The sequence below is a fragment of the Mobula hypostoma genome, chromosome 21 (genome assembly GCF_963921235.1).
Source record: "Mobula hypostoma chromosome 21, sMobHyp1.1, whole genome shotgun sequence".
Taxonomy (NCBI): Eukaryota; Metazoa; Chordata; class Chondrichthyes; order Myliobatiformes; family Myliobatidae; genus Mobula; species Mobula hypostoma.
The window spans coordinates 56,202,253-56,223,656 of NC_086117.1; the positions used below are offsets into that span (position 1 = coordinate 56,202,253).

The following is a 21,404-nucleotide window of genomic DNA, read 5'->3' on the forward strand; positions in this document are numbered from 1 at the left end:
TCCCTCATCTCTCTCCTTTCTCACTCCCCCTTCTTTCTCCGTTTCTCTCTCTCTCTCTCTCTCTCTCTCTCTCTCTCTCTCTCTCTCTCTCTCTCTCTCTCCTTCGCAAGCGGCTTGCTGGAGACGATCTATCAGGGGCACCTTCAGTCTCGTTCTCTTCTGCTCCTTCCAGCTGTTCCCCTGCCCGCCCTCCCCAGATGCGCCCCCGGAGCCCGGACCACCTCCCCCGCGATGGCACCAGCCCGAAGAATCAAAACTTTGCTCACCGTCAATATCTGCGTGTTCCTGGGCATCGTGCTGTTTTCGGTGTACTGCCGGGTGTCGGAGCGCTCGGGCCAGTTACTGCAGGTGGACCGCGGCGATCTCCGGGGCCGGCAGCCGCTCAAGGACGGAGCCCACATCCTGCAGCGCCTGGAACACCTGGAACAAGTGGTTTACAACCAGCTGAACGGTAAAGTGACTGTCCACCCCCTCCCCCACCCCCACCCCCACCTCTACCCCCACCTCCTCTCACCTTCCAGGTCCCGACAATCTCCCCCTAGCCGGGAGTGTGGTGGGGGAGTGAGTGAGAGGAGGTTTGGAGTGTTCTACAGTCACCCCTCCAGGGGTTATCCCGGAGTCTGGTGGGGGAGAGAGTGGGAGGGGGGATTTGGAGAGTGCTGCTAGTATTGACAGTCACTGCCTCCTGGAGTTAGCCTGGAGGTTTGGAGGGAATGTGTAGAGGGGAGGTGGAGAGCAGTTTACTGTCTTGGTCCGGCAGCCTGCTCCACTGTTAAACAATTCCCTTCTCGGAAGGGGGCAATTAGTTTGGGCTGAATGGCCTTTACAGCGTGTTGGATCGTTTGCATTTTCCTAGCGCCTGCCAGTCTCAGGGTTGAAGAGTCCAGTGACGGGCCACCAAGTTCGTGCTGGCCACCTCTCACCAGAGGGTCCATATCCCTTTTGAGCCTTGCCTATTCGATTGTCTATTTAAAAATATCCCCCAAAAGTGGTGAGTGTATCTGACAAGGAGAGCAGATATCACCCACTCTCTGTGCAACGGTTAAAACTCCTTATCACCCCATCCTCTTAAAATGCCCTCCCTTGCACCCGAATTCCCAAGCCTCTTGTCCCTCAGCTGAGACAACCCTATTAAAAATTTGTCTGTAAGAGCAGACTTAGGCTACTTGGCCCATCGATTCTGTTCCTCCATTCCATCATGGCTGATTTATTATCCCTCTCAACCCCATTCTCCTGCCTTCTCCCCATAACCTTTGTCAGCCTTGCTATCAACTTCCAGTTTAAATATACCCAATGACTTGCCGCTCTCTGGCTTCAGAGATTTTGTCTCATTTCTGAAACCTCACCTACTCTAGGTGAGGCCACTTCCATTAGCATCTCTCCTTGTCCCAGGACATCCCATTGCGACATGTACTGTGCTGGGATACCCCCATTATTTACCTGTCATCCATGAAACATCCCTGCTAAAGTTCATGTTCAAAGTAAATTTTATTATCAAAGTGCCTAGATGCCACTCTAGACAACCCTGAGATTCATTTTCCTGTGGGCATACTCAGTAAATCTATAGAATAGTAATTATAACAGGATCAATGAAAGATCAACCAGAGTGCAGAAGACAACAAACTATGCAAATACAAATGTAAATAAATAACAATAAACAACAAGAACATGAGATAAAGAGTCCTTAAAGTGAATCATTGGTTGTAGGAACATTTCAAATGGATGGGCAAGTGAGTGTAGTTATCCCCTTTTGTTTAAGGGCCTGATGGTTGAGGGGTAGTAACTGTTCTTGAACCTGGCGGTGTGAGCCCTGAGGCTCCTGTACCTTCTACCTGATGGTAGCAGCGAGAAAAGCTCTTGGATTAAGCGCTTCTTTGGGGTACATTCTCTGTTTAGTGGTAACCAGTCTGTGCACAGCCAGCTCCCACTGGAAGCAATAAGGTCATAGTGCAGAGTGACGGAGCAACAGGCCCTTCAGTCTGAACCGCTCCTGTTCCTGTCCCCCCCCCACCCCACTATAGGAAGGATGATAAGACTTTGCAGAGAGTGCACAACAGATTTACCAGGGTGCTGCCTGGTTTAGAGGGCATGTGCTATATCGAGAGGCTGGATAAACTTGGGTTGTTTTCTCCAGAACGGTGGAGGCTGAGGGAAGATCTGATAGAGAGTTATAAGATTATGAGAGGGATAGGTAGAGTGGACAGAGAGTATCTGTTTCCCAGGGTTGAAATGTCTAATACCAGAGGGCATGCATTGAGGGTGAGAGGGGGCAGATTCAAAGGGGGATGTGAGGAGTAAGATTTTTACTCAGAGAGTGGTGGATGTCTGGAATGTGCTGCCTGGTCTGGTGGTAGAGGCAAATACATTAGAGGCTTTTAAGAGACGTCTGGATAGACACATGGATGTGAGGAAGGTGGAGGGATATGGACATGGTGTAGGTAGGAGGATTAGCTGGGTTGGCACAACATTGTGGGCCGAATGGCCAACTCTTGTGCTGTACTATTCTATGTTCTATTTTCCATCTTCAAAGCGGTGTCCCGGGGGCAGCAAAGTCACGTGGGCCGAGATAAAGTGAGCAGTGTTTGCGTGTCTTGCAGACAGATCGTCTCCATACAAGGCGGTACAGAATGCAGAATAGGGTTACAGTGGCGTTCAGGTAGACAATAAGATGCAAAGGGCCATGACGAGGCCGTCTTCTTGTTAAACCCATCACCCGTACTGGGGCACAGGCCCCCGGGAGGAGTTCGCCAGACCCTCTGTCATGGGCCAGTCTTTCAGGTTGTCCCCAGGTGTAGCCATCTTCTTGGTGTGACCTTCCTCTCCCAGGGCGAGGTCTTTGGAGCTTCTGTAGCTCTGGGTTTTAGCGGAGTGGGGTTGCCGGCTCCGTTCTCACCCCTCCAGCGTTCGCAGCGGGGCTTGGGGCTGCCCACGGCGAAGTTCCATTGGAAAGTAATGTGCCTTGGGGAATTTCTCAGAGATTCGGCGATTGAACCTTGCCCCTTTGGCTTCCCGGCTCACCTGAGCCCCAGTTCAAGCCCATATCCGTCCTGGTCCGTCTGGAGTTCTTGCTCGAAGCCTGGAGTGGGATTTGAACCTGGAGTCTCCGAGGTGAAGGGAGCAGGAGAGAGCACAACGCCCCCACCCGGGTGGCATCAGGAGTTAACTTCACAGTGCAAAATTCACTCTCCAGTGACGGGGCAATTTTATCCGGCCCAGGGATTTTAGTCAGGACATCCTACAAAGCCTGTGGTGCACAGGTTGCCATAGAAACAGCAGTAAATTACCCAACATGTACAAAAGGCTTCCAGCTTCTCCTCCTTTAAAAGGCAATTAAATTTCATGCAATTTTTGCATTTAGAGCGTGTGTTAATTTGGGAAGCCGCGTCCCTCCTCTCTTTCCTTGTGCTTGCTGTTCTGACGGCAGCTGACTTTAAATTGGGTGTGCGCTGTCACACAACACGGACGACTGAAGTGTTTGGGTTTCAGGATCTCGGCTGATCAATATGTGGGCAATGCATCCATTCTGTAAACCCTCACGGCACTCAATCCTGCATAACAATCAGCGGCTCCTTGTGAGCCGAGAGAGGGCAACCCGAAATGCGGATTTTCAGATATCCAGCCTTCCTCTCTGTTTTTTTGTAGCGAGACTGAATCCTCGACTCCCCTGGATGTGTTTGCAGCTCGGAGAGTATCTCAGTGTGAAGATTTCTTTACAAATCTGCTCCCTCAGTCTCGGCTGCCTCTTGCGACACAGAACACAGATCGCTTCAACGGGTCCTTTAGCCCACAATGTTGTGGCAACCTCTAAACCAATTTCCCCCGGGATCAATAAAGTATGACTATGACGATGACTAACACATTCCAAGATCAATCTAACCCCATTCTCCGGCCTTCTGCCTGTCACCTTTGACACCCTGACAAATCAAGAACTTATCAACCTCCGCTATAAAACATCCAGTGACTTGGCCTCTGCAGCCATCTGTGGCAACGAATTCCAGATTCACAACCCTCTGGCTAAAGAAATTCCTCCTTATCTCTGCCTTGAAGGGTCTTCCTTCTGTTCTGAAGCTGTCTATCTGGTCCTAGGCTCCCCCACTATAGGAAATATCCTCTCCATGTCCACTCTACCTGGGCCTTCCAATACTCAATAGGTTTTAATGAGATCTAACCCTTCCCTCCCACATAGCCTAACATTTTCTATCATCCATGTTTCTATCAAAGGGTTTCTTAAATGTCCTGGATGTATCTGCCTCTACCATCACCCCTGGCAGCACATCCCACCACTCTGTGTATAAAAAAAACTACCTCTGACATCTACCTCATCCCCTAACTGTTCTCCCAATCCTTAAAATTACCCCCTGCTCAAATTAGCCATTTCTGCCCTGGGAAAAAGTCTCCGTCTGTCCAGGTGATCTATGCCTCTTATCATCTTGTAGACCCCTATTAAGTCACCTCTCATCCTCCTTCACTGCAAAGAGAAAGGCCCAGTTCACTCAGCCTTCCTGATAAGACATGCTCTCTAATCCAGGTAGCATCCTGGTAAATCTCTTCTGCACCCTCTCTAAAGCTTCCACGTGAGGGAACCAGAAATGAACACAATTCTCCAAGTGTGGTCTGACCAGGGTTTTACAGAGCTGCAACATTACCTCACGGCTCTTGAACTCAATCTCCCGACTAATGAAGGCCAACAAACCACACACCTTCTTAACCGCCCTATCAACTTGTGTGGCAACTTTGAGGGATCTGTGGACATGGACCCCAAGACCCCTCTGATCCTCCACACTGTTCTGCCCCCCTGTATTAGCCGTTTCTGCTCCGGGAAAAAGTCTCTGGCTGCCTACTCAATCTGTCCTTCTTATCTCATACACCACTTCTCTCAGCTGCTCCTCGATCAACCCCAAGATATGAGAGGGTGCAGATGAGGTTTACCAGGATGCTGCCTGGTTTAGGGGGCATGTACTATCATGAGAGGCTGGATGAACTTGAGTTGTTTTCTCTGGGGCGTCAGAGACTGAGGAGAGATCTGATAGAGGTTTATAAGGTTATGAGAGGCATAGATAGAGTGGACAGAGAGTATCTGTTTCCCAGGGTTGAAATGTCTAATACCAGAGGACATACATTGAAGGTGAGAGGGGGTCGGTTCAAGGGGGATTTGAGGGGTAAGTTTTTACTCAGGGAGTGGTGGATGTCTGGAATGTGCTGCCTGGTCTGGTGGTGGAGGCAAATACATTAGAGGCTGTTAAGAGACGTTTGGATAGACACTTGGATGTGAGGAAGATGGAGGGATATATGGTGTAGGTAGGAGGGATTAGCATTTGGGTGGTTTTGATTGGCTTTTTAGTTGCATTGGTACAACATTGTGGGCCGAATAACCTGCTCCTGTACTGTACTCTGCTACGGTATATGTTCTATCAAAGCCCTCCACCGCAGAGGCTATGCTGTCATTTCTCTGGGCCTTAAACTCAGCAATTCTGTCTGCTCCCCCCTCACTCTTTCTCCCTTTCTCTCTTCCAGCCCTCCCCACCCCCAACTTTCAGACTGAGTACATCTTATAAAGGAGAGAGCATTCTGAAAACTGCAATTAGAAAAAAAACATATTAAACATTAAAAAACTGAGCATTTTGGGAAGTTTTGAATGTGCATTTTTCCTGTCTAAACTCAGAGTTAATGCACTTTATGACTTAATTTATGTGCAAGAAGTTTGTGTCAATGTAAACATAACTTTTTCATCTATATAGAGGGAAGTCTCTTTAGGTGTCACAATGGCGGGGGCATTGGGAGCAAGGGTGGACCCAAATGCAAGACACATCTTGTGAGGTTACTTAGATTTAGTTTATTGTTTGATACCAGGAGAGCTGGGCAGGAGCAGGAGTAGCAAACTGGACAAGGACTGAGGACTATGACTAGGCTGGGGCCAAGGGTCTGGGCTAGGACTCGGAATCGGCTCCCAGAACTAGAGGAGACATGAAGAGGCTAGGGTATGGGCTCCGAGCCTGAGACTGTGCAAGGACCCTGTACCTGGGTCTTGCCTTGGGCTCGGACCCGGGAACCAGGAATGGACATGACATGGGCTAGGGAGAGGAGGAACATGGAAAACAGAGCCTCCGTCTTGGGAGATCAGGTACATGGAACCATGGACACATACACAGAACAGAGCCGGGATCCCTCCTTGGGTACAGGACATAGGGCCAACTCACGACCCTCCACAGGGCAACGGCAAATGGCCTGACTTACCCCACGGAGGCGAGGACAAGACAAGTCATGACTCCCCGCGGGGCAACGGCAAGACGGCCTGACTTACCCCACGGAGGCGAGGAGAAGACAAGACAAGACCAACACGAATGAACACCAGACAGTACCTATCTAGCTCCGGTGATAGAACTAGACTGAAGTGCAGGCAGGGGCTGCAGATGAGGGCTAGAGGCGAGAGGAGCAGAGAAGGGATTCAGATGGGGGGTAGAACAGGAATCACAGACTGCCAGGGCCAGGACTTGACTCGGAACTGGGAAGCTGCTAGAGACAGGACTTGAATGTGGTACTTGGATGCTGCCGGAGCCAGGACGTGGTGCTTGGAACCTCTGGGTAGTGGTGAGCTCTCGACTCGGTCTGGGAACAGTAGACAGCGGCTCTTGATTCTCTCCGGCGGGTTAACTGACGGACCCACCTTGAAGAGGAAACTTTGCAGGCTCGCTTCGGCGAGGTAACTGGACAGGGTTGCTCCGGTGAGGAAAGGCGAATTACCGGCACTCGCTTCAGGCGGAGACAAGGCTTGCTCCGACCAGATGACATTGGCACGCCGTGACTTTGCAGACGCTCCCGCACCGAACGGCTGAAAGCCGGAGACTATAAACTACCGGTTCAGCCGAGTGTTAATTGCGTCTAATCACCAAAGTCAAGGGACACAGGAAAACAGGGAATCAACGGTCCGGATCGTAACATAAACAAGGTAAATTTAAAGGGACCCCGATCCGGACAATGACATTAGGACAGAGATGTGTGTGGAGGCCAGGTCATTGGGTATATTTTAAGCAGAGGTCGCTAGGTTCTTGATTATAGGGCATACAAGGTTGTGGGGAGAAGGCAGGTGAAAGGTGTTGAGAGGGATAGTAAATAGGCCATGATAGATTGAGGGAGCAGGTTCAATGGGCCGAGAGACCTAATTTTGCTCCTATGTCTTATGGTCTACTGATCTTTAGTGGATAATTTAATGTTTTATTGTGGATAGAGTGGACAGCCAGCACCTTGTTCCTTGGGCAGAAATGGCTAAAATTTTAATGTGTTTGGAGAAAAGTACAGAGGGCAATGTCAGAAGTGGGTTTTTTACACAGAGAGTGGTGGGTGGTGGTACCCCAGAATGTCCTGCTGGGGTGGTGGTAGAGGCAGATATGTTAGGGACATTTAAGAGACTCTTAGCTGGGCACATGGATGATAGAAAGATGGAGAGTTATGGAGAAGGGAAGGGTTAGATTGATCTTGGAGTAGGTTAATAGGTCAGCACATCATCATGGGCCAAAGCCTGTACTGTGCCTTGGGATTCCCATCCATAGATCCATCCTAAGTTGCCGTGCAAGTTGATAGGGTGGTTCAGACGGCCTATGGTGTGTGGGCCTTCACTATTCGGGGGAAAGAGTTTAAGAGCCATGAGGTAATGTTGCAGTTCTATAAAGCTCTGATTAGACTGCACCTCGAATGTTGTGTTCCGTTCTGGTCGTCTCATTAGAGGAAGGATGTGGGAGCTTTAGAGGGGTGCACAGGGTGCTGTCTGGATTAGAGAGCCATGTCTTATGCGGAAAGGTTGAATGAGTTAGGGTTTTTCTCTTTGGAGAGAAAGGTGACCGGATAGAGATGTACAAGATGACAAGAGGCATAGAGATCGAGTGCACAGCCAGAGACTTTTTCCCAGAGTGGAAATGGCTAATATGAGAGGGCATAATTTTAAGGTGATTGAAGGAAAGTATAGGGAGGTGGGGAGGGGGACGCCAGAAGTAAGTTATTTACAGAGAGAGTAGAGGGTGCGTGGAATGCACTTACACGGGTGGTGGTAGAGGCAGATACATTATGGGCATTTAGGAGACTCTTAGATCACAGAAAGCATTGCTGGTCTTTTTTAAATTCATAATGTTTCTGTTTAAATCAGTATTTGTACCAACTTGCGTCTGGTGGGCGGCCTGATCAATGTTCTCATGTGCGGCATCTGATCTCACTGGTGGAAATGGTTCGGGATACAAACCAGCCTGGTTGTCTGTCGGATTTACAGCTCGTCCCCAGCCACCACCCTTATGTTTTTGAGGGGATGATGTTATTATTCCTGTAAAGCTGTGATTCTTTCTCAGTATACATTTGTGAAACTGTTCAGGGGAAAAGGATATTGCTTCTGTTTTCCTGGTTTACTCTGTTTTGGCTACAGATCGGTGAAATCCCCTGAATGGGGATTGTAAGAGATTGTCATCTACATTTTCATGTAGTGCCTCATTTTGTGGGTGTTAAGCCACACGTGTGTCGGTTGACGACTTGTACCTCAGTGACGTGGGAAAAGAATCCAAATCAGGTTTAATATCACCGGCGTTTGTGGTGAAATTTATTGTTTTGTTGTTTTGAGGCAGCAATACAATGAAATACATAATAACAAAAAACTATAAATTACGATAAAAAGTACACATACATATGTAAAATTTCTTGAATGGAAGAGCCTGTTTCTGCACTGTACGGCTTTGGTAAGGTTGTGACAGATGGGATCAGTGCAAATGGGTCAAATAACATTGTTAGTATGTGATCATAACCAGTAAGAAATCAAAGTTGCTCTCATGATGAAGGCAAGGCAGTGGATGTTGTCTACGTGGACTGCAGCAAGGCCTTTGGCAAGGTCTTGCATGGGACGTTGGTCAAGAAGGTTCAGTCGCTCGGCGTTCAAGATGAGGTAGTAAATTGGATTAGACACTGGCTTTGTGGGAGAAGCCAGGGAGTGGCAGTAGAGGATTGCCTCTCTGTGACTAGTGGTGAGCCGCAGGGATTGGTACCGAGTCCATTGTTGTTTGTCATCTATATCAATGATCTGGATAAAAAGGTTTCATCCTGCCGAAGGGTTTCAGCCCAGAATGTCGACTGCTTTTTCCATAGATGCTGTCTGGCCTGCAGAGTTCCCTAGCATTTTGTGTGTGTTGCTCAGATTTCCAGCATCTGCAGAATTTCTCTTGTTTGTGGATGAAAATGTGGTGAGCCGGATCAGCAAGTTTGCAGATGACACCAAGATTGGGGGGTGCAGTGGTCAGCGAGAGAGGCTATGAAAGCTTCAGTGGGATCTGGACCAGCTGGAAAAATGGGCCGAAAAACGGCAGATGGAATTTAATGCAGACAAGTGTGAGGTGATACACTTCAGTAGGACCAACCAGGGTAGGGCTTACACAGTGAGCGGTAGGGCACTGAGGAGTGTGGTAGAATAAAGGGATCTGGGAATACAGGCCCATAATTCATTGAAAGTGGCATCACAGATAAATAGGGTCGTAAAGAACATTTCTGGCAGACTGGCCTTCATAAATCAAAGTATTGAGTACGAGAGATGGATGATATGTCGAAGTTTTATAAGACATTGGTGAGGCCTAGTTTGGAGTATTGTGTGCAGTTTTGGTCACCTACCTACAGGAAAGATGTAAACAAGATTGAAAGAGTGCAGAGAAAACTTACAAGGATATTACCAGGACTTGTAGACCCGAGTTATAGGGAAAGATTGAATAGGTTTGGACTTCATTCCCTGGAGCATAGGCGAATGAGGGGAGATTTGATAGAGGTAGACAAAATTATGAGGGGTATCGAAAGGATAAATGAAAGCAGGCTTCCTCCATTGAGGTTGGGTGGGACTATGACCAGAGATCATGGGTTAAGGATAAGAGATGAAAAGTTTAAAGGGAACACGATGGGAAATTTCTGCACTCAGAGGGCAGTGAGAGTGTGGAACGAGCTGCTGGCGCAAGTGGTGGTCAACGGGTCAATTTCAACGGTTAAGAGAAACTTGGATAAGTACATGGATGGGAGGGCTGTGATCTGTATGCAGGTCAATAGGACTAGGAATGGACTAGAAGGGCCTAGATGGCCTGTTTCCATGCTGTAATTGTTATATGGTTGTATAGGCAGATAATGGTTTGGTGTGGACTAGATGGGCCGAAAGGCCTGTTTCTGTGCTGTACTTTCCTATGACTGTATGATGTTATAAAGAGGCCATACAGACACGTTTATGAGGATGACACTGGAAATAGGTGGGTGGAGATAGCATGAAAGGACGAATGGACTCAGCCTGTTTCCTTGTTATTAAAGGTGGACGAGGAGCGAGGAAGTGAAGGGTTTTGACTGAGTGAAGACAGAGAGAGTTTCCACCAGTGGGAAGAGCTGAACCAGGGAATTGCTGGCCAGATGAAGGGGCTCAGGCCAAATCGTAAACTCTTTATTCTTCTCCACAGATGCTGCCTGACCAGCTGAGTTCCTCCAGCATGTTGTGTTGGTCCGGATTTCCAGCATCTGCAGAATCTCCTTGTGTCTTTGAACAGTCTGGGAATGCAGGAGCAAGACACTCAAAATGCTGGAGGGACTCGGCAGGTCAGGCAGCATCTGTGGAATGAAAAAACTGTCGACGTTTCGAGCTGAGACCCTTCTTCAGGACAGGAGAGGAAGGGGGAAGACGCAGAATTAAGAAGGTGGGGAGGAGGACAAGCTGGAAGGTGATAGGTAAAGCTGGGTGGGTGGGGGAGGGGATAAAGTAAGAATCTGGGAGGTAACTGGTGGAAAAGGTCAAGGGTTGGAGAAGGAGGAATCTAAGAGGAAAGTGGACCATGGGAGAAAGGGAGGGAGGAGGGGCAGCAGGGGGAGGTGATGGGCAGGTGAGGAGAAGAGGTAAGAGGCCAGAGTGGGGAATTGAAGAAAAGGGAAAGGTGGGGTGAGGGAAATTACTGGACCTTGGAGAAATTGACTTTCATGCCATCAGGTTAGAGATTACCTTGACAGAATATGAGGTGTTGTTCCTCCAACCTGAGAATGGCCTTATCATGGTAGAAGAGGAGGCCATAGAACAACATGTCAGAATGGGAATGAGGATAGGAATTAAAATGGATGGCTTCTGGAAAATCCTGCTTTTTGCGGATGGAGAGGAGATGCTTGACAAAGCGGTCCCCCAATCTACAGTACATCAGGTTTTGTAGGATGTAGATGAGAGGAGACCTCACTGATCCTTAAGAGGGTTGTTCCTGCAGCCGAGAAGTCTAGAACTGGGGTCAGGGCAGATTGGGAATAAGGTGTGAGCTACTTAAAGCTGAGGTGCGGGGAAATTTCCCCTTGTGGCATGGTGAGTCTCAGGGAATTTTCTACCCTGGAAAGCTATGGATCTCAGTCATCAAGTTTCAAAGATTTCTGGATTGTAGGCGATTTGGTGGATATGCAGATTGGGCAGAACAATGGGACAGAGGTAGATCAGCTATAATAGAGTCATAGAGCTCTACAGCACAGAAACAGACCCTTTGGCCCATTTAGTCTGTGTTGAACTGTTATTCTGCCTGGTCCCATTGACTCACACCTAGACCGTAGCCCTGCATACCCCTCCCGTCCATGTACCTATCCAAACTTCCCTTAAAAGTTGCAATTGAACCCACATCCACTACTTCTGCTGGCAGCTCAAAGTTCACAACCCCGAGATTCATTTTCTTGCGGGCATACTCAATAAATCCAATAACCATAAGAGAATCAATGAAAGACCGTACCAACAGGGCAGACAATCTGTGCAAAAGGTAACAAACTGCAAATGCAAAAAGAAAAAAAAATAATAACCCAGTTTTAGATTCAGAATTCCACAAGTTATATTATGACTGATCTATTATTACAGATCGGATAATCCATAATAACCAGCCGGATATAATATTGCAGGATAAATAAGCATGAGCAACTTACTTAATAGATATAGCCATTCCAAACACATATAACTTATAGAAATCAATGAATGTGAAACACCAGACATATGTTGAATTAAAAGAGGAAATAGAAAGACTATGGAACATTGTTCCAATAGTAATATCTACAACTGGTGTCATCGCAAAGGCACTACACAATAGTATTAAACAATTAGGGCTACACAGCAATATTTATGTAAATCTCCAGAAACCACAATACTGAACACCACTAGGATAGTCTGAAAGTTCCTAGTGATTGAGAGATGAATGCGCTTGGATATGCCATACCTCAGGTTTTACCAGCTTGAGTTGAAATAAATAAATAAATAAATAAATAAACAAGCAATAAATATTGAGAGCATGAGATGAAGAGTCCTTGCAAGTTTGTCCATAGGTTATGGGAACAGTTCAGTGATGGGGTGAGTAAAGTTATCCCCTTTAGTTCAGGAGTCTGATGGTTGAGGGGTAATAACTGTTCTTGAACTTGGTGGTGAGTCCTGAGGCTCCTGTACCTTCTTCCTGATGGCAGCAGTGAGAAGAGAGCATGATCAGATGATGGATGCTGGTTTCCTGCGACAGCACTTTGTGAATTGGGGAGGGTTTTGCCCGATATGGACTGGGCTGTATCCACTACTTTTTGTAAGATTTTCCATTCAAGGGCATTGATATTTCCATACCAGGCTGTGATGCAGCCAGTCAGTATACTCTCCACTACACATTCATAGAAGTTTGTCCAAGTTTTAGATGTCATGCCAAATCTCCACAAACATCTAAGAAAGCAGAGGCGCTGCCATGCTTTCTTCGTAATTGCATTTATGTGCTGGGCCCAGGACAGGCCCACTAAATGATAACACCAAGGAATTTAAAGCTGCTGACCCTCTCCACCTCTGATTCCCAAGCTTGTCCACACTCTCACCACTCTCTGAGTAAAGAAGTTTCCCCTTGAATATTTCACCTTTCACCTTTAACCGGAGGCGAGGGTCGTGCCAGTTCTGCAAGGTGCTCCACGATGTTTACTCCACTCTCAGCAGCACTGAGGCTCAGGCTGGGGGCCTGCTCCGGGCTTCATGTCTGCGAGCATTTTACTCCGCTGTGTGATAACTGAGGCTGAGGCTCTGGGCCTGCCCTGGCTGCTCTGGACTTTGTGTCTATGGACTCACTTTCACCCTGAATGCTGTTGCTTGCGTTTATTGTTTGCAAGATTTATGTTTTCTCTCTCTCTCTCTGTGCACTGGGTGTTGGTCTTTTTTTTAACAGGTTCTTGCAGGTTTCTTGTTCTGTGTCTGCCTGTAACGAGACGAACCTTAAGGTTGTATAATTTATACATAATTTGATAATAAATGTACTTTGCAGTTTGAACAAACCTATGCCTTCCAGTTCTAGTCCAACCTCTGTGGAAAACACCTGCTTGCATTTACCCTATCTACACCCCTCATCATTTTTTATCTGGATGAATTGTGCAGCAGGCTAGAGGGGCTGAATGGCCTTCCATTTCCAGGATTTTGTTCTCATATTCCTCGTTCACGTGAGCAATGCAGCAACTGTTAGAAAATCTGTCCCTAATCCACTGTGATAATCGGCTAAAATTTCTTTGATTTAATGGAATAAAATAATTCTCGGGATCTAATTCTGGGAAATGTTTCCATAAATACTCCACTGGATTTTAATCGTGGGCAGTGCACCTATTTAATAAGAGCCTGTGAAACTGCAAACAATACCCTGCCCCCTCCAATTAACTCCACCGTTATCACCTTGGTCGTACTTTCAGTGTCCTTGTTTACAGTGATGGAAGCTGTTGTGTCACTGGACAAGTTCCAATGATTAGAATCTGTTCATTTATTTATTTATTGAGATACACCGTGGAATATGCCCTTCTGGCCCTCTGATCCACACCGCCTAGCAACCTCTGATTTAACCCTAGCCTAGTCAAGGGACAATTTACAATGACCTAATAACCTACCAAACGGTGTGTACTGAGGTGAAGTGGAAAAACATTTTGCATGTCATCCATACGTGTTCTCCCTGTGCACGTGGGCTTCCTCCTGGTGCTCTGGTTTTCTCCACAGTCCAAGGACGTACCGGTTGGTATGTTAAACACAGAACAGTACAGTACAAGAACAGGCTCTTCCCAAATTAAATGTCCAAGTAAACTAGCCCTTTCTCCCTCCACAATGTCCATATCCCTCCATTTTCCTCACATTCATGTGCCCATCTAAACATAGAACATGGAACAGAACATGAACAGGCATTTTGACCCACAATGTCATGCTGAACCAAATAAAATAGTAATCAAAAGGCCGACTTAGCTAACTGGCCATTGTAAATCGACCTGTGTTTAGGCTCGTGTTTTGACATTGGGTTGCTGGATGCTGCGGCTCATTGGGCCAGCATGGCCTGCTCTGCTCTGTATCTCTAAATAAATAAATAGATTATTTCATCATTTCAGTGCATTTAGATAAAACAAGGGAAGACAATAATGGAATGCTGAATACCGTGTTACGGAGAAAGGGGTGCCACGGCAGTGTAGCGGTTAGCGCGATGTAACTACAGCCTGGGGTTTTCCGGGGTTCGGAGTTCGATTCCGACACTGCTGTGTAAGGAGTCTCTGTATGTCTTCCCTGTGGAATGTGTGAGTTTTCCCCAGGCGCTCTGGTTTCCTCCCATAGTCCAAAGACACACCAGGTACGTTCTGGAATTCTGGGAGGGTTTGTCCTATGAGGAGCATTTGATGTCTCTGGGCCTCTACTCACTGGAATTCAGAAGATGGAGGGGTGACCTCATTGAAACCTATTGAATGGTGAAAGGCCTTGATAGAGTGGATGTGGAGAGGAAGTTTCCTGTGGTGGGACAGTCTAAGACCACAGGGCACAGACTCAGAATAGAGAGGCATCCATTTAGAACGGAAGTCAAGAAGACTTTCTTTTGCCATTGAATAGTAAATCTGTGGGATTTATTGCCACAGGCAGCTGTGGAGACCAAGTCATTGAGCATATTTGAAACAGAGGTTGATAGTTTCTTGATTAGTCAGGGCATGAAGAGTTATGGGGAGAAGGCAGGAGATTGGGGCAGAGAGGGAAAATTGGTTTGTCATGGCGATAAAATGGTGGAGCAGACTTGATGGGCCAAATGGCCTAATTCTGCTCATATACCTTATGGTTAATTTGTCATTGTAGATTTCCGTGATCAGTTAGGGTTAATTAGGTTTGTCAGGGGTTGTGGGGTGGAAGGGCCTTTTCACACTGTATTGCTAAAATAAACATAAAATTAAAGTTAAAATTTGAAAATTGCAGTGCAGGCAGACAATAAGGTGCAAGAGCCATAATGAGGTAGTTTGTGAGGTTGAGTCCATTGTATTGAGGTCAATAGTCTGATAGCAGTCGGGTAGAACTGTTACAGAGCAAGTTCAGTGCAGGCCGGTTAATGAGGTGCAAGGGATATGTTGAGGTAGCTTGTGGATCAGGGTTCATCTCTATTGAGCAAGAAGTCTGTTCAAGAATGTTAGAACAGTGGGATAGAAGCTGTCCTCGAGCCTGGTGGAGAGACTTTTCAAACTTCTGTATCTTCTGTGCAATGGAAAGGGTGGGTGGAGTGAATGTCCGATTGGAGGGGTCCTCGATTGCGCTGGCTGTTACACTGAGGCAGCGAGGCAGAGGAACAAAGGATGCTGAGAATGGCAAGGGTGGAGTGCCAGGGGAGGGGTGTGGGACAGATGGCGGAGGACTGCTAAGGGCAGGGGGGTGGCCCTGGTGCAGATTCACCCAGTCCTGAGACTCCAGGCAAGGTCATCTGATTCCAAACAACTGGTTTATTGATCATTACAGAATGTCTCTCTGGTGCTTTCCGCTCCCTCCCCTCTCCCTTCCCCTATTCCCAATCATGATTCCCCTCTCCCTTCCCCTTCCCACTCTCAGTCCACAATAGAGACCCAGATCAGAATCAGGTTTATCATCACTCACATATGTCATGAAACTTGTTTTTTTTTGTGCAACAGTGCAGTGCAATACATCAAATTACTGCATTACCGTGCAAAAGTCTGAGGCTAAGACTTTTACACAGTACTGTGCATATTTATTTGCTTTTTGCCAGCATTTTCTGCCCATCCCTGATTGTTCTTGAGTGGCTTTGGTAGCACAATGCTCTACAGAGCCAGTAACCAGGGTTCAATACTGCTACAGTCCGTAAGATTTCCGTTTCCTTACATGTTCCAAAAACGTATGGGTTATTGGTCACATGAGTGTAACTGGGTGAAGAGGAATCTTTGGGCCAGAAGGGCCTGTTACCAATATATATTGATAAAATTTAAAAAATCTTGACCTTTCTTTCTCTTTCAGTGATGCAGTACAGATCAGAATCAGAATCTGATTTAATATCACCAACATATGTTGTGAAATTTGTCATTCTGTGGCAGGAGTACGTTGCAATACATAATAAATTAAAAGCTACAAATTACAATATACAGTATATATAAAATAAATTAAATAGGTAGTGCAAAGAGAGAAGAGAAAGTGGTGAGGTAGTGTTCATGGGTTCAATGTCCATTCAGAAATCGGATGGCAGAGGGGAAGAAGCTGTTCCTGAATCATTGAGTGTGTGTCTTCAGACTCCTGTACCTCCTCCCTGATGGTAGCAATGAGAATGGGGTATGACCTAGGTGATAGGGGTCCTAACTGAATATTCAAACTGTTTGCTCGCAATTCACCCTGCACTTAGGACTAGGAGTCTTTTCCTTTTAAATCTGGCATTTCTTCCTGGGCACTCAATTACTGCCTTTGTTGAGCCCATTTTTGGAGTGACTTGGAAAGTGGAAAGAAGCTATCTGAGATGGATGACAGTGCTCTCAAGCCTGTTCTACTCCTGGGCTTGTGGTTTAAGAGACACTAGATGTTTGAGGTTCCTGAAGGTTGCCATAGTGAGGACAAGCTCCAGTGCTCCCAATGACATGCATCTCAAGTAGCCTCTGACAAGCAAGTCCATCTCCTGACCTTCACGTGTGGCTTAGCTACTAAGCCTGGTGGAACTATTTCTACTGACAGAAGGGGAAAAGGCGGCTGAGTTACTAGCGTCTTAAAACCAGTCAGATTGGGCAGATGGGGCTCCTCAGCTCATCTAGGAGAAGAAAAACTCTGATCTCAAACCTCTGCTGCCTTGTAGCTACACCCACTTATGGGGAAGGCTTCGGGAGTAAACCCTGAAGGAAAAATCCGGAGCTGGAGCCCCTAAGGCTGAGTTTGTGCAGAATGGCAACTCCTGTGACACCGTTGGTGCTGAACGATATCAGTCTCTGCCCTTCCTTTGGATTCATCTGCCGTATGGAGAGGGGGAGCCTGCTGCATGGGCAACAGCTTGCTCTGCATATCGTACTGCCCTGGCTTGCGCGTCACGTAGACAGCTAGGACACAGCGTTGATGGTTGTTCCAGAACAACGGAGGGCCTCAGACATTGAGTGTCTCAGCTTCTCGTACCCAGTCAGGTGGTGAGTCTTCCCCAAACCCCCAGGTGAAACCATTTCTCCTCTGATACACCGTGGTCCCTCTGCCAATTACTCCAAGTCCTTTGATTGTCAAGCTCTCTTCTAAAAGAAGCGAGACCATCAATTTGCAATAAAATGTCAGCGTCGAGACCCCGGTTTAATTACCTCAGCTGCTCCTTTCGTGGATGCATTTTTCCATTAAACGATTAAAGAGAGCACAATCCCACTGGCTCTGTCAGCGGCCGATTTCTAATCTATCCTCACCACCCTGGAGTCCCCGACTTGCTCTCTGAAATATTCATTATTCGCTCTTTGTTTTGCGGATGGGGAGATAATGGTCAAAGCTATTTGGCAGATACGAAACCTAATTTAAAGGGGGTGATGAAATACTGTTCTCTGTGTCAAGAATGGAGAAGTATAGAAGAATAATTCACCCTCGCCAGCTTCTTACTTCATTCCCCGCTTCCCCCACCCACCCTCCTTCCCCCTCACCTGGTCTCACCTCTCGCCTGCCAGCTTGTCCTCCTTCCCCTTCCGACCCCCCGGCCTTTTTATTCTGGCTCCTTCCTTTCCAGCCCTGAGGGAGGGTCTCGGCCCAAAATGTCGCCTGTTTATTCCCCTCCATAGTCGCTGCCTGACCTGCTGAGTTCTGCCAACATTTTGTGTGTGTTGTTCTGGATTTCCTGCAGTTTCTCCTGTGGATGGGTAAGAATCAACCACCTTTTGTGGGTCTGTAGTGGCAAATTGGCCAGACTGGCTAAGGGCAGCAAATTGCCTTCCCTCAAGGATATGAGGCAACCAGATGAGTTTTTACCACAGTCCTCTCATTTCAGTAGAGTCGAGTAAACATCATGGAGCAGTGATATGAACCAGCCTGATCCTCACCTCTGGCCCCAACACCCTGATTTTTTGATGCATGGGGCCCAGTGTTTAAACATCAGGATGTCCCTCACTCTTAGACCAGGCCCTTTCGCACCAAGACACTCAGGGCTGGACCCCGCTGCCACATTTCGTCCCGTACCCGATCTTTCCAAGTTAGCTCAATCAAACTGTGCTTTCAGTTTAGGTGGTACAACGGAAAACAATAACAGAGTGCAAAGTAAAGTGTGGCAGTGAAGAGAAAGTGCAGTGCAGGCAGGCAATAAGGTACAAGACCATAATGAGGTAGATTGTCAGGACAAGAGTCCAGTTTATCCCACTATTGGACCATTCAGTCGTCTCATAATGACAGGATGGAATTTGTCCTTGAGCCTGAAGGTTCATGGTTTCAAACTTTTGTATCTTCTGCCTGATGAGGTGGGCTAAAAGAGAGAATGCTTGGGGTTGGGTGGGGTCTTTAATTACACGAGAGAACAATTTCTTTTTTTGAAAACGTTGCTTCCTCAGAATTTTTTTTGTTTATGATAGACCACTGGAAGCTAAACACAAACATAATTTCAGACTACTCGTATCACACTTTTATTGAATATAATGTGTTTAATTGCATAATGGTTCTGACACTTTGCAATAGTTCAATTAAGTTAAAGATGTTTTGTTGATGATTTTCATTTGCATTCAGTGTCTGAGGCTTTTCACTTAAGTGTCCAACAATAATCAGCCAGCATTGATAGATTCCAGTTGCCCTGATACCGTTTCTCCATGACCACAGTGTCCTGGTGAAACCTTTCACCGTGCTGGTCATTGACAATGCCAAGATTTTCAGGGAAGAAGTCTAAATGGGAATGCAGAAAATGAATCTTTAGTGACATGTTGCACTTCATGGTTTTGTATGCCTGAACCATGTTGTCAACCAGCTGCACGTAGTTTAGTGATCTGTCATTGCCAAGAAAATTTTCAACAATATCATTGAATGCTTTCCATGTGATTTTCTCCGGTCCCACTAGAATTTCTACGAGTTACCTGACATTGATGACCTGTTTGGGTTGTGGACCAACAAAAATGCCTTCCTTAATCTTGGCATCAGTTATTCTGAATTGAATTATGAATTGAAGTAACAAATACAGAAGATTTTTAAAAACATGGCGGGTGTGTGATACGAACATTTCAAGGTGATTTTCATGATCAGCAGCCCAAAATCCATAAGATATACCCAAAAGTATTCAGGAAGCAAAATGCTTGTTGTCCAGTGTTATGTTCTATCCTTAAGCCTGATGGTACATCCTTTCTGGCTTTTGTATCTTTTGCCTGCTTGGGGGGGGGGGGAATGGGGAAGGAAGAGAGAATACCCGGGGTTGGTGGGGTCTTTGATTACGCTGGCTTCTTTACCAAAGCATTGAGAAGTGTAGACAGAGTCCATGGCGGGGAGGCTGGTTTCTGTGATCTCCTGAGATGTGTCCTCAACTCTCTGCAGTTTCTTGTGGTCACAGGCAGAGCAATTGCCGTACCAAGCCGTGGTACATCATGATATGATGCTTTCTGTCATGTATCAGTAAAAATTGGTGAGTGTCCAAAGGGACGTCCGAAATTTCTTTAGCCTCCTGAGGAAGTAGAGATGTTGGTTCGCTCTCTTGGTTGTGGTGTCAATGTGCTTCGACCAAGAGAGGCGAGTGGTGATTTGTTAATACAAACTAATGGTAACTGAGGAAATCCAGGGTGAGATTGTCAGATAAGCACGGTCCCATCAATCCACAGAATCTCCTCAGCTGGTGGGTACAGGCTTCAAAGTTCAAAATAAACTCATTATGAAAATACATATTCACCATGCAGTATGTGCTGTGTCGTATGACATAGGCGATCACGGTCCTTCCTTAACCATGATGAGACCATAAGACACAGGAGTAAAATTAGGTCAGTCAGCCCACCGAGTCTGCTCCACCATTTCATCATGGCTGATCCCAGATCTTTTTCAACCCCGTACACCTGCCCTTTCACCATATTCCTTGATGTCCCGAGCAATTAGGAATCTGTCACTTCTGCTTTAAATACACCCACAGACTTGGTGTTCACCGCAGTCTGTGACAGAGCATTCCACTGATTCACTACTCTTTGGCTAAAAAAATTCCTCCTTACTTCTGTCCTAAAAGATCGCCCCTCAGTTTTGAGGCTATGCCCTCTAGTTCTGGATACCCCCACCAGAGGGAACATCCTCTCCACATTCACCTTATCTAGACCTTTCAACGTTCAGTAGGTTTCAATGAGATCCCCACACATTCTTCTAAGTTCCAGTGAGTACAGGCCCAAAGCTGCCAGATGCTCCACATATGTTAACCCCTTCATTTCTGGAATCATCCTTGTGTATCCTTTCTGAGATATGGGCCCCCAAACTGTTGACAATACTCCAAGTGCGGCCTGACTAGTATCTTATAAAGCTTCAGCATTATCTCTTTGTTTTTATATTCTATTCCCCTTGAAATAAATGCCAACATTGCATTTGCCTTCTTCACCTCAGACTCATCCTGGGAATTAACCTTCTGGGAGTCTTGCATGAGGACTCCTAAGTCCCTTTGCACCTCTGATGTTTGATTTTTTTCTCCCCATTTAGATAATAGTCTGCACTGTTGTTCCTTTTACCAAATGCATTATCATAAATTTCCCAGCACTGTATTCCATCTGCCACTTTTTTGCCCATTCTTCCAATTTGTCCAAGTCCTGCTGCAATCGCATTGCTTCCTCAGCACTACCTACTCCTCCACCTATCTGCATATCATCAGCAAACTTTGCCACAAGGTCATCAATTCCTTTATCCAATCATTGACAAACAATGTGAAAAGCAGCGGTCCCAATACTGACCTCTGAGGAACACCACTAGTCCCTGGCAGCCAACCAGAAAAGGCCTCTTTTATTCCCACTCGCTGCCTCCTGCCTGTCAGCCGTTCCTCTATCCATGCCAGTATCGTTCCTGTAACGTCAATTGGATTTTATCTTGTTAATTAGCCTCATGTGTGGCAGCTTATCTGAAAATCCAAGTAAATGACTTTCACTGCCTGTCCTTTGTCCACCTTGCTTGTTACTTTCTTGACAAACTTTAGCAGACTTGTCAGGCAAGATTTCCCTTTATAGAAACCATG

General features: G+C 46.6%; 1 protein-coding gene across 3 annotated transcripts in view; it reads left to right on the top strand.

The window, feature by feature from the left end:
• Nucleotides 1-231: 231 nt before the first annotated feature.
• The window catches only part of galnt9 (polypeptide N-acetylgalactosaminyltransferase 9), a 223,090-nt gene continuing 201,917 nt past the window's right edge, over nucleotides 232-21,404 (top strand). For all 3 annotated transcript variants that reach the window (XM_063074080.1, XM_063074081.1, XM_063074082.1), the window contains exon 1: nucleotides 232-451. In XM_063074080.1, coding sequence (XP_062930150.1) covers nucleotides 232-451 — 220 coding nt within the window. The remainder of the gene's footprint in view (nucleotides 452-21,404) is intronic.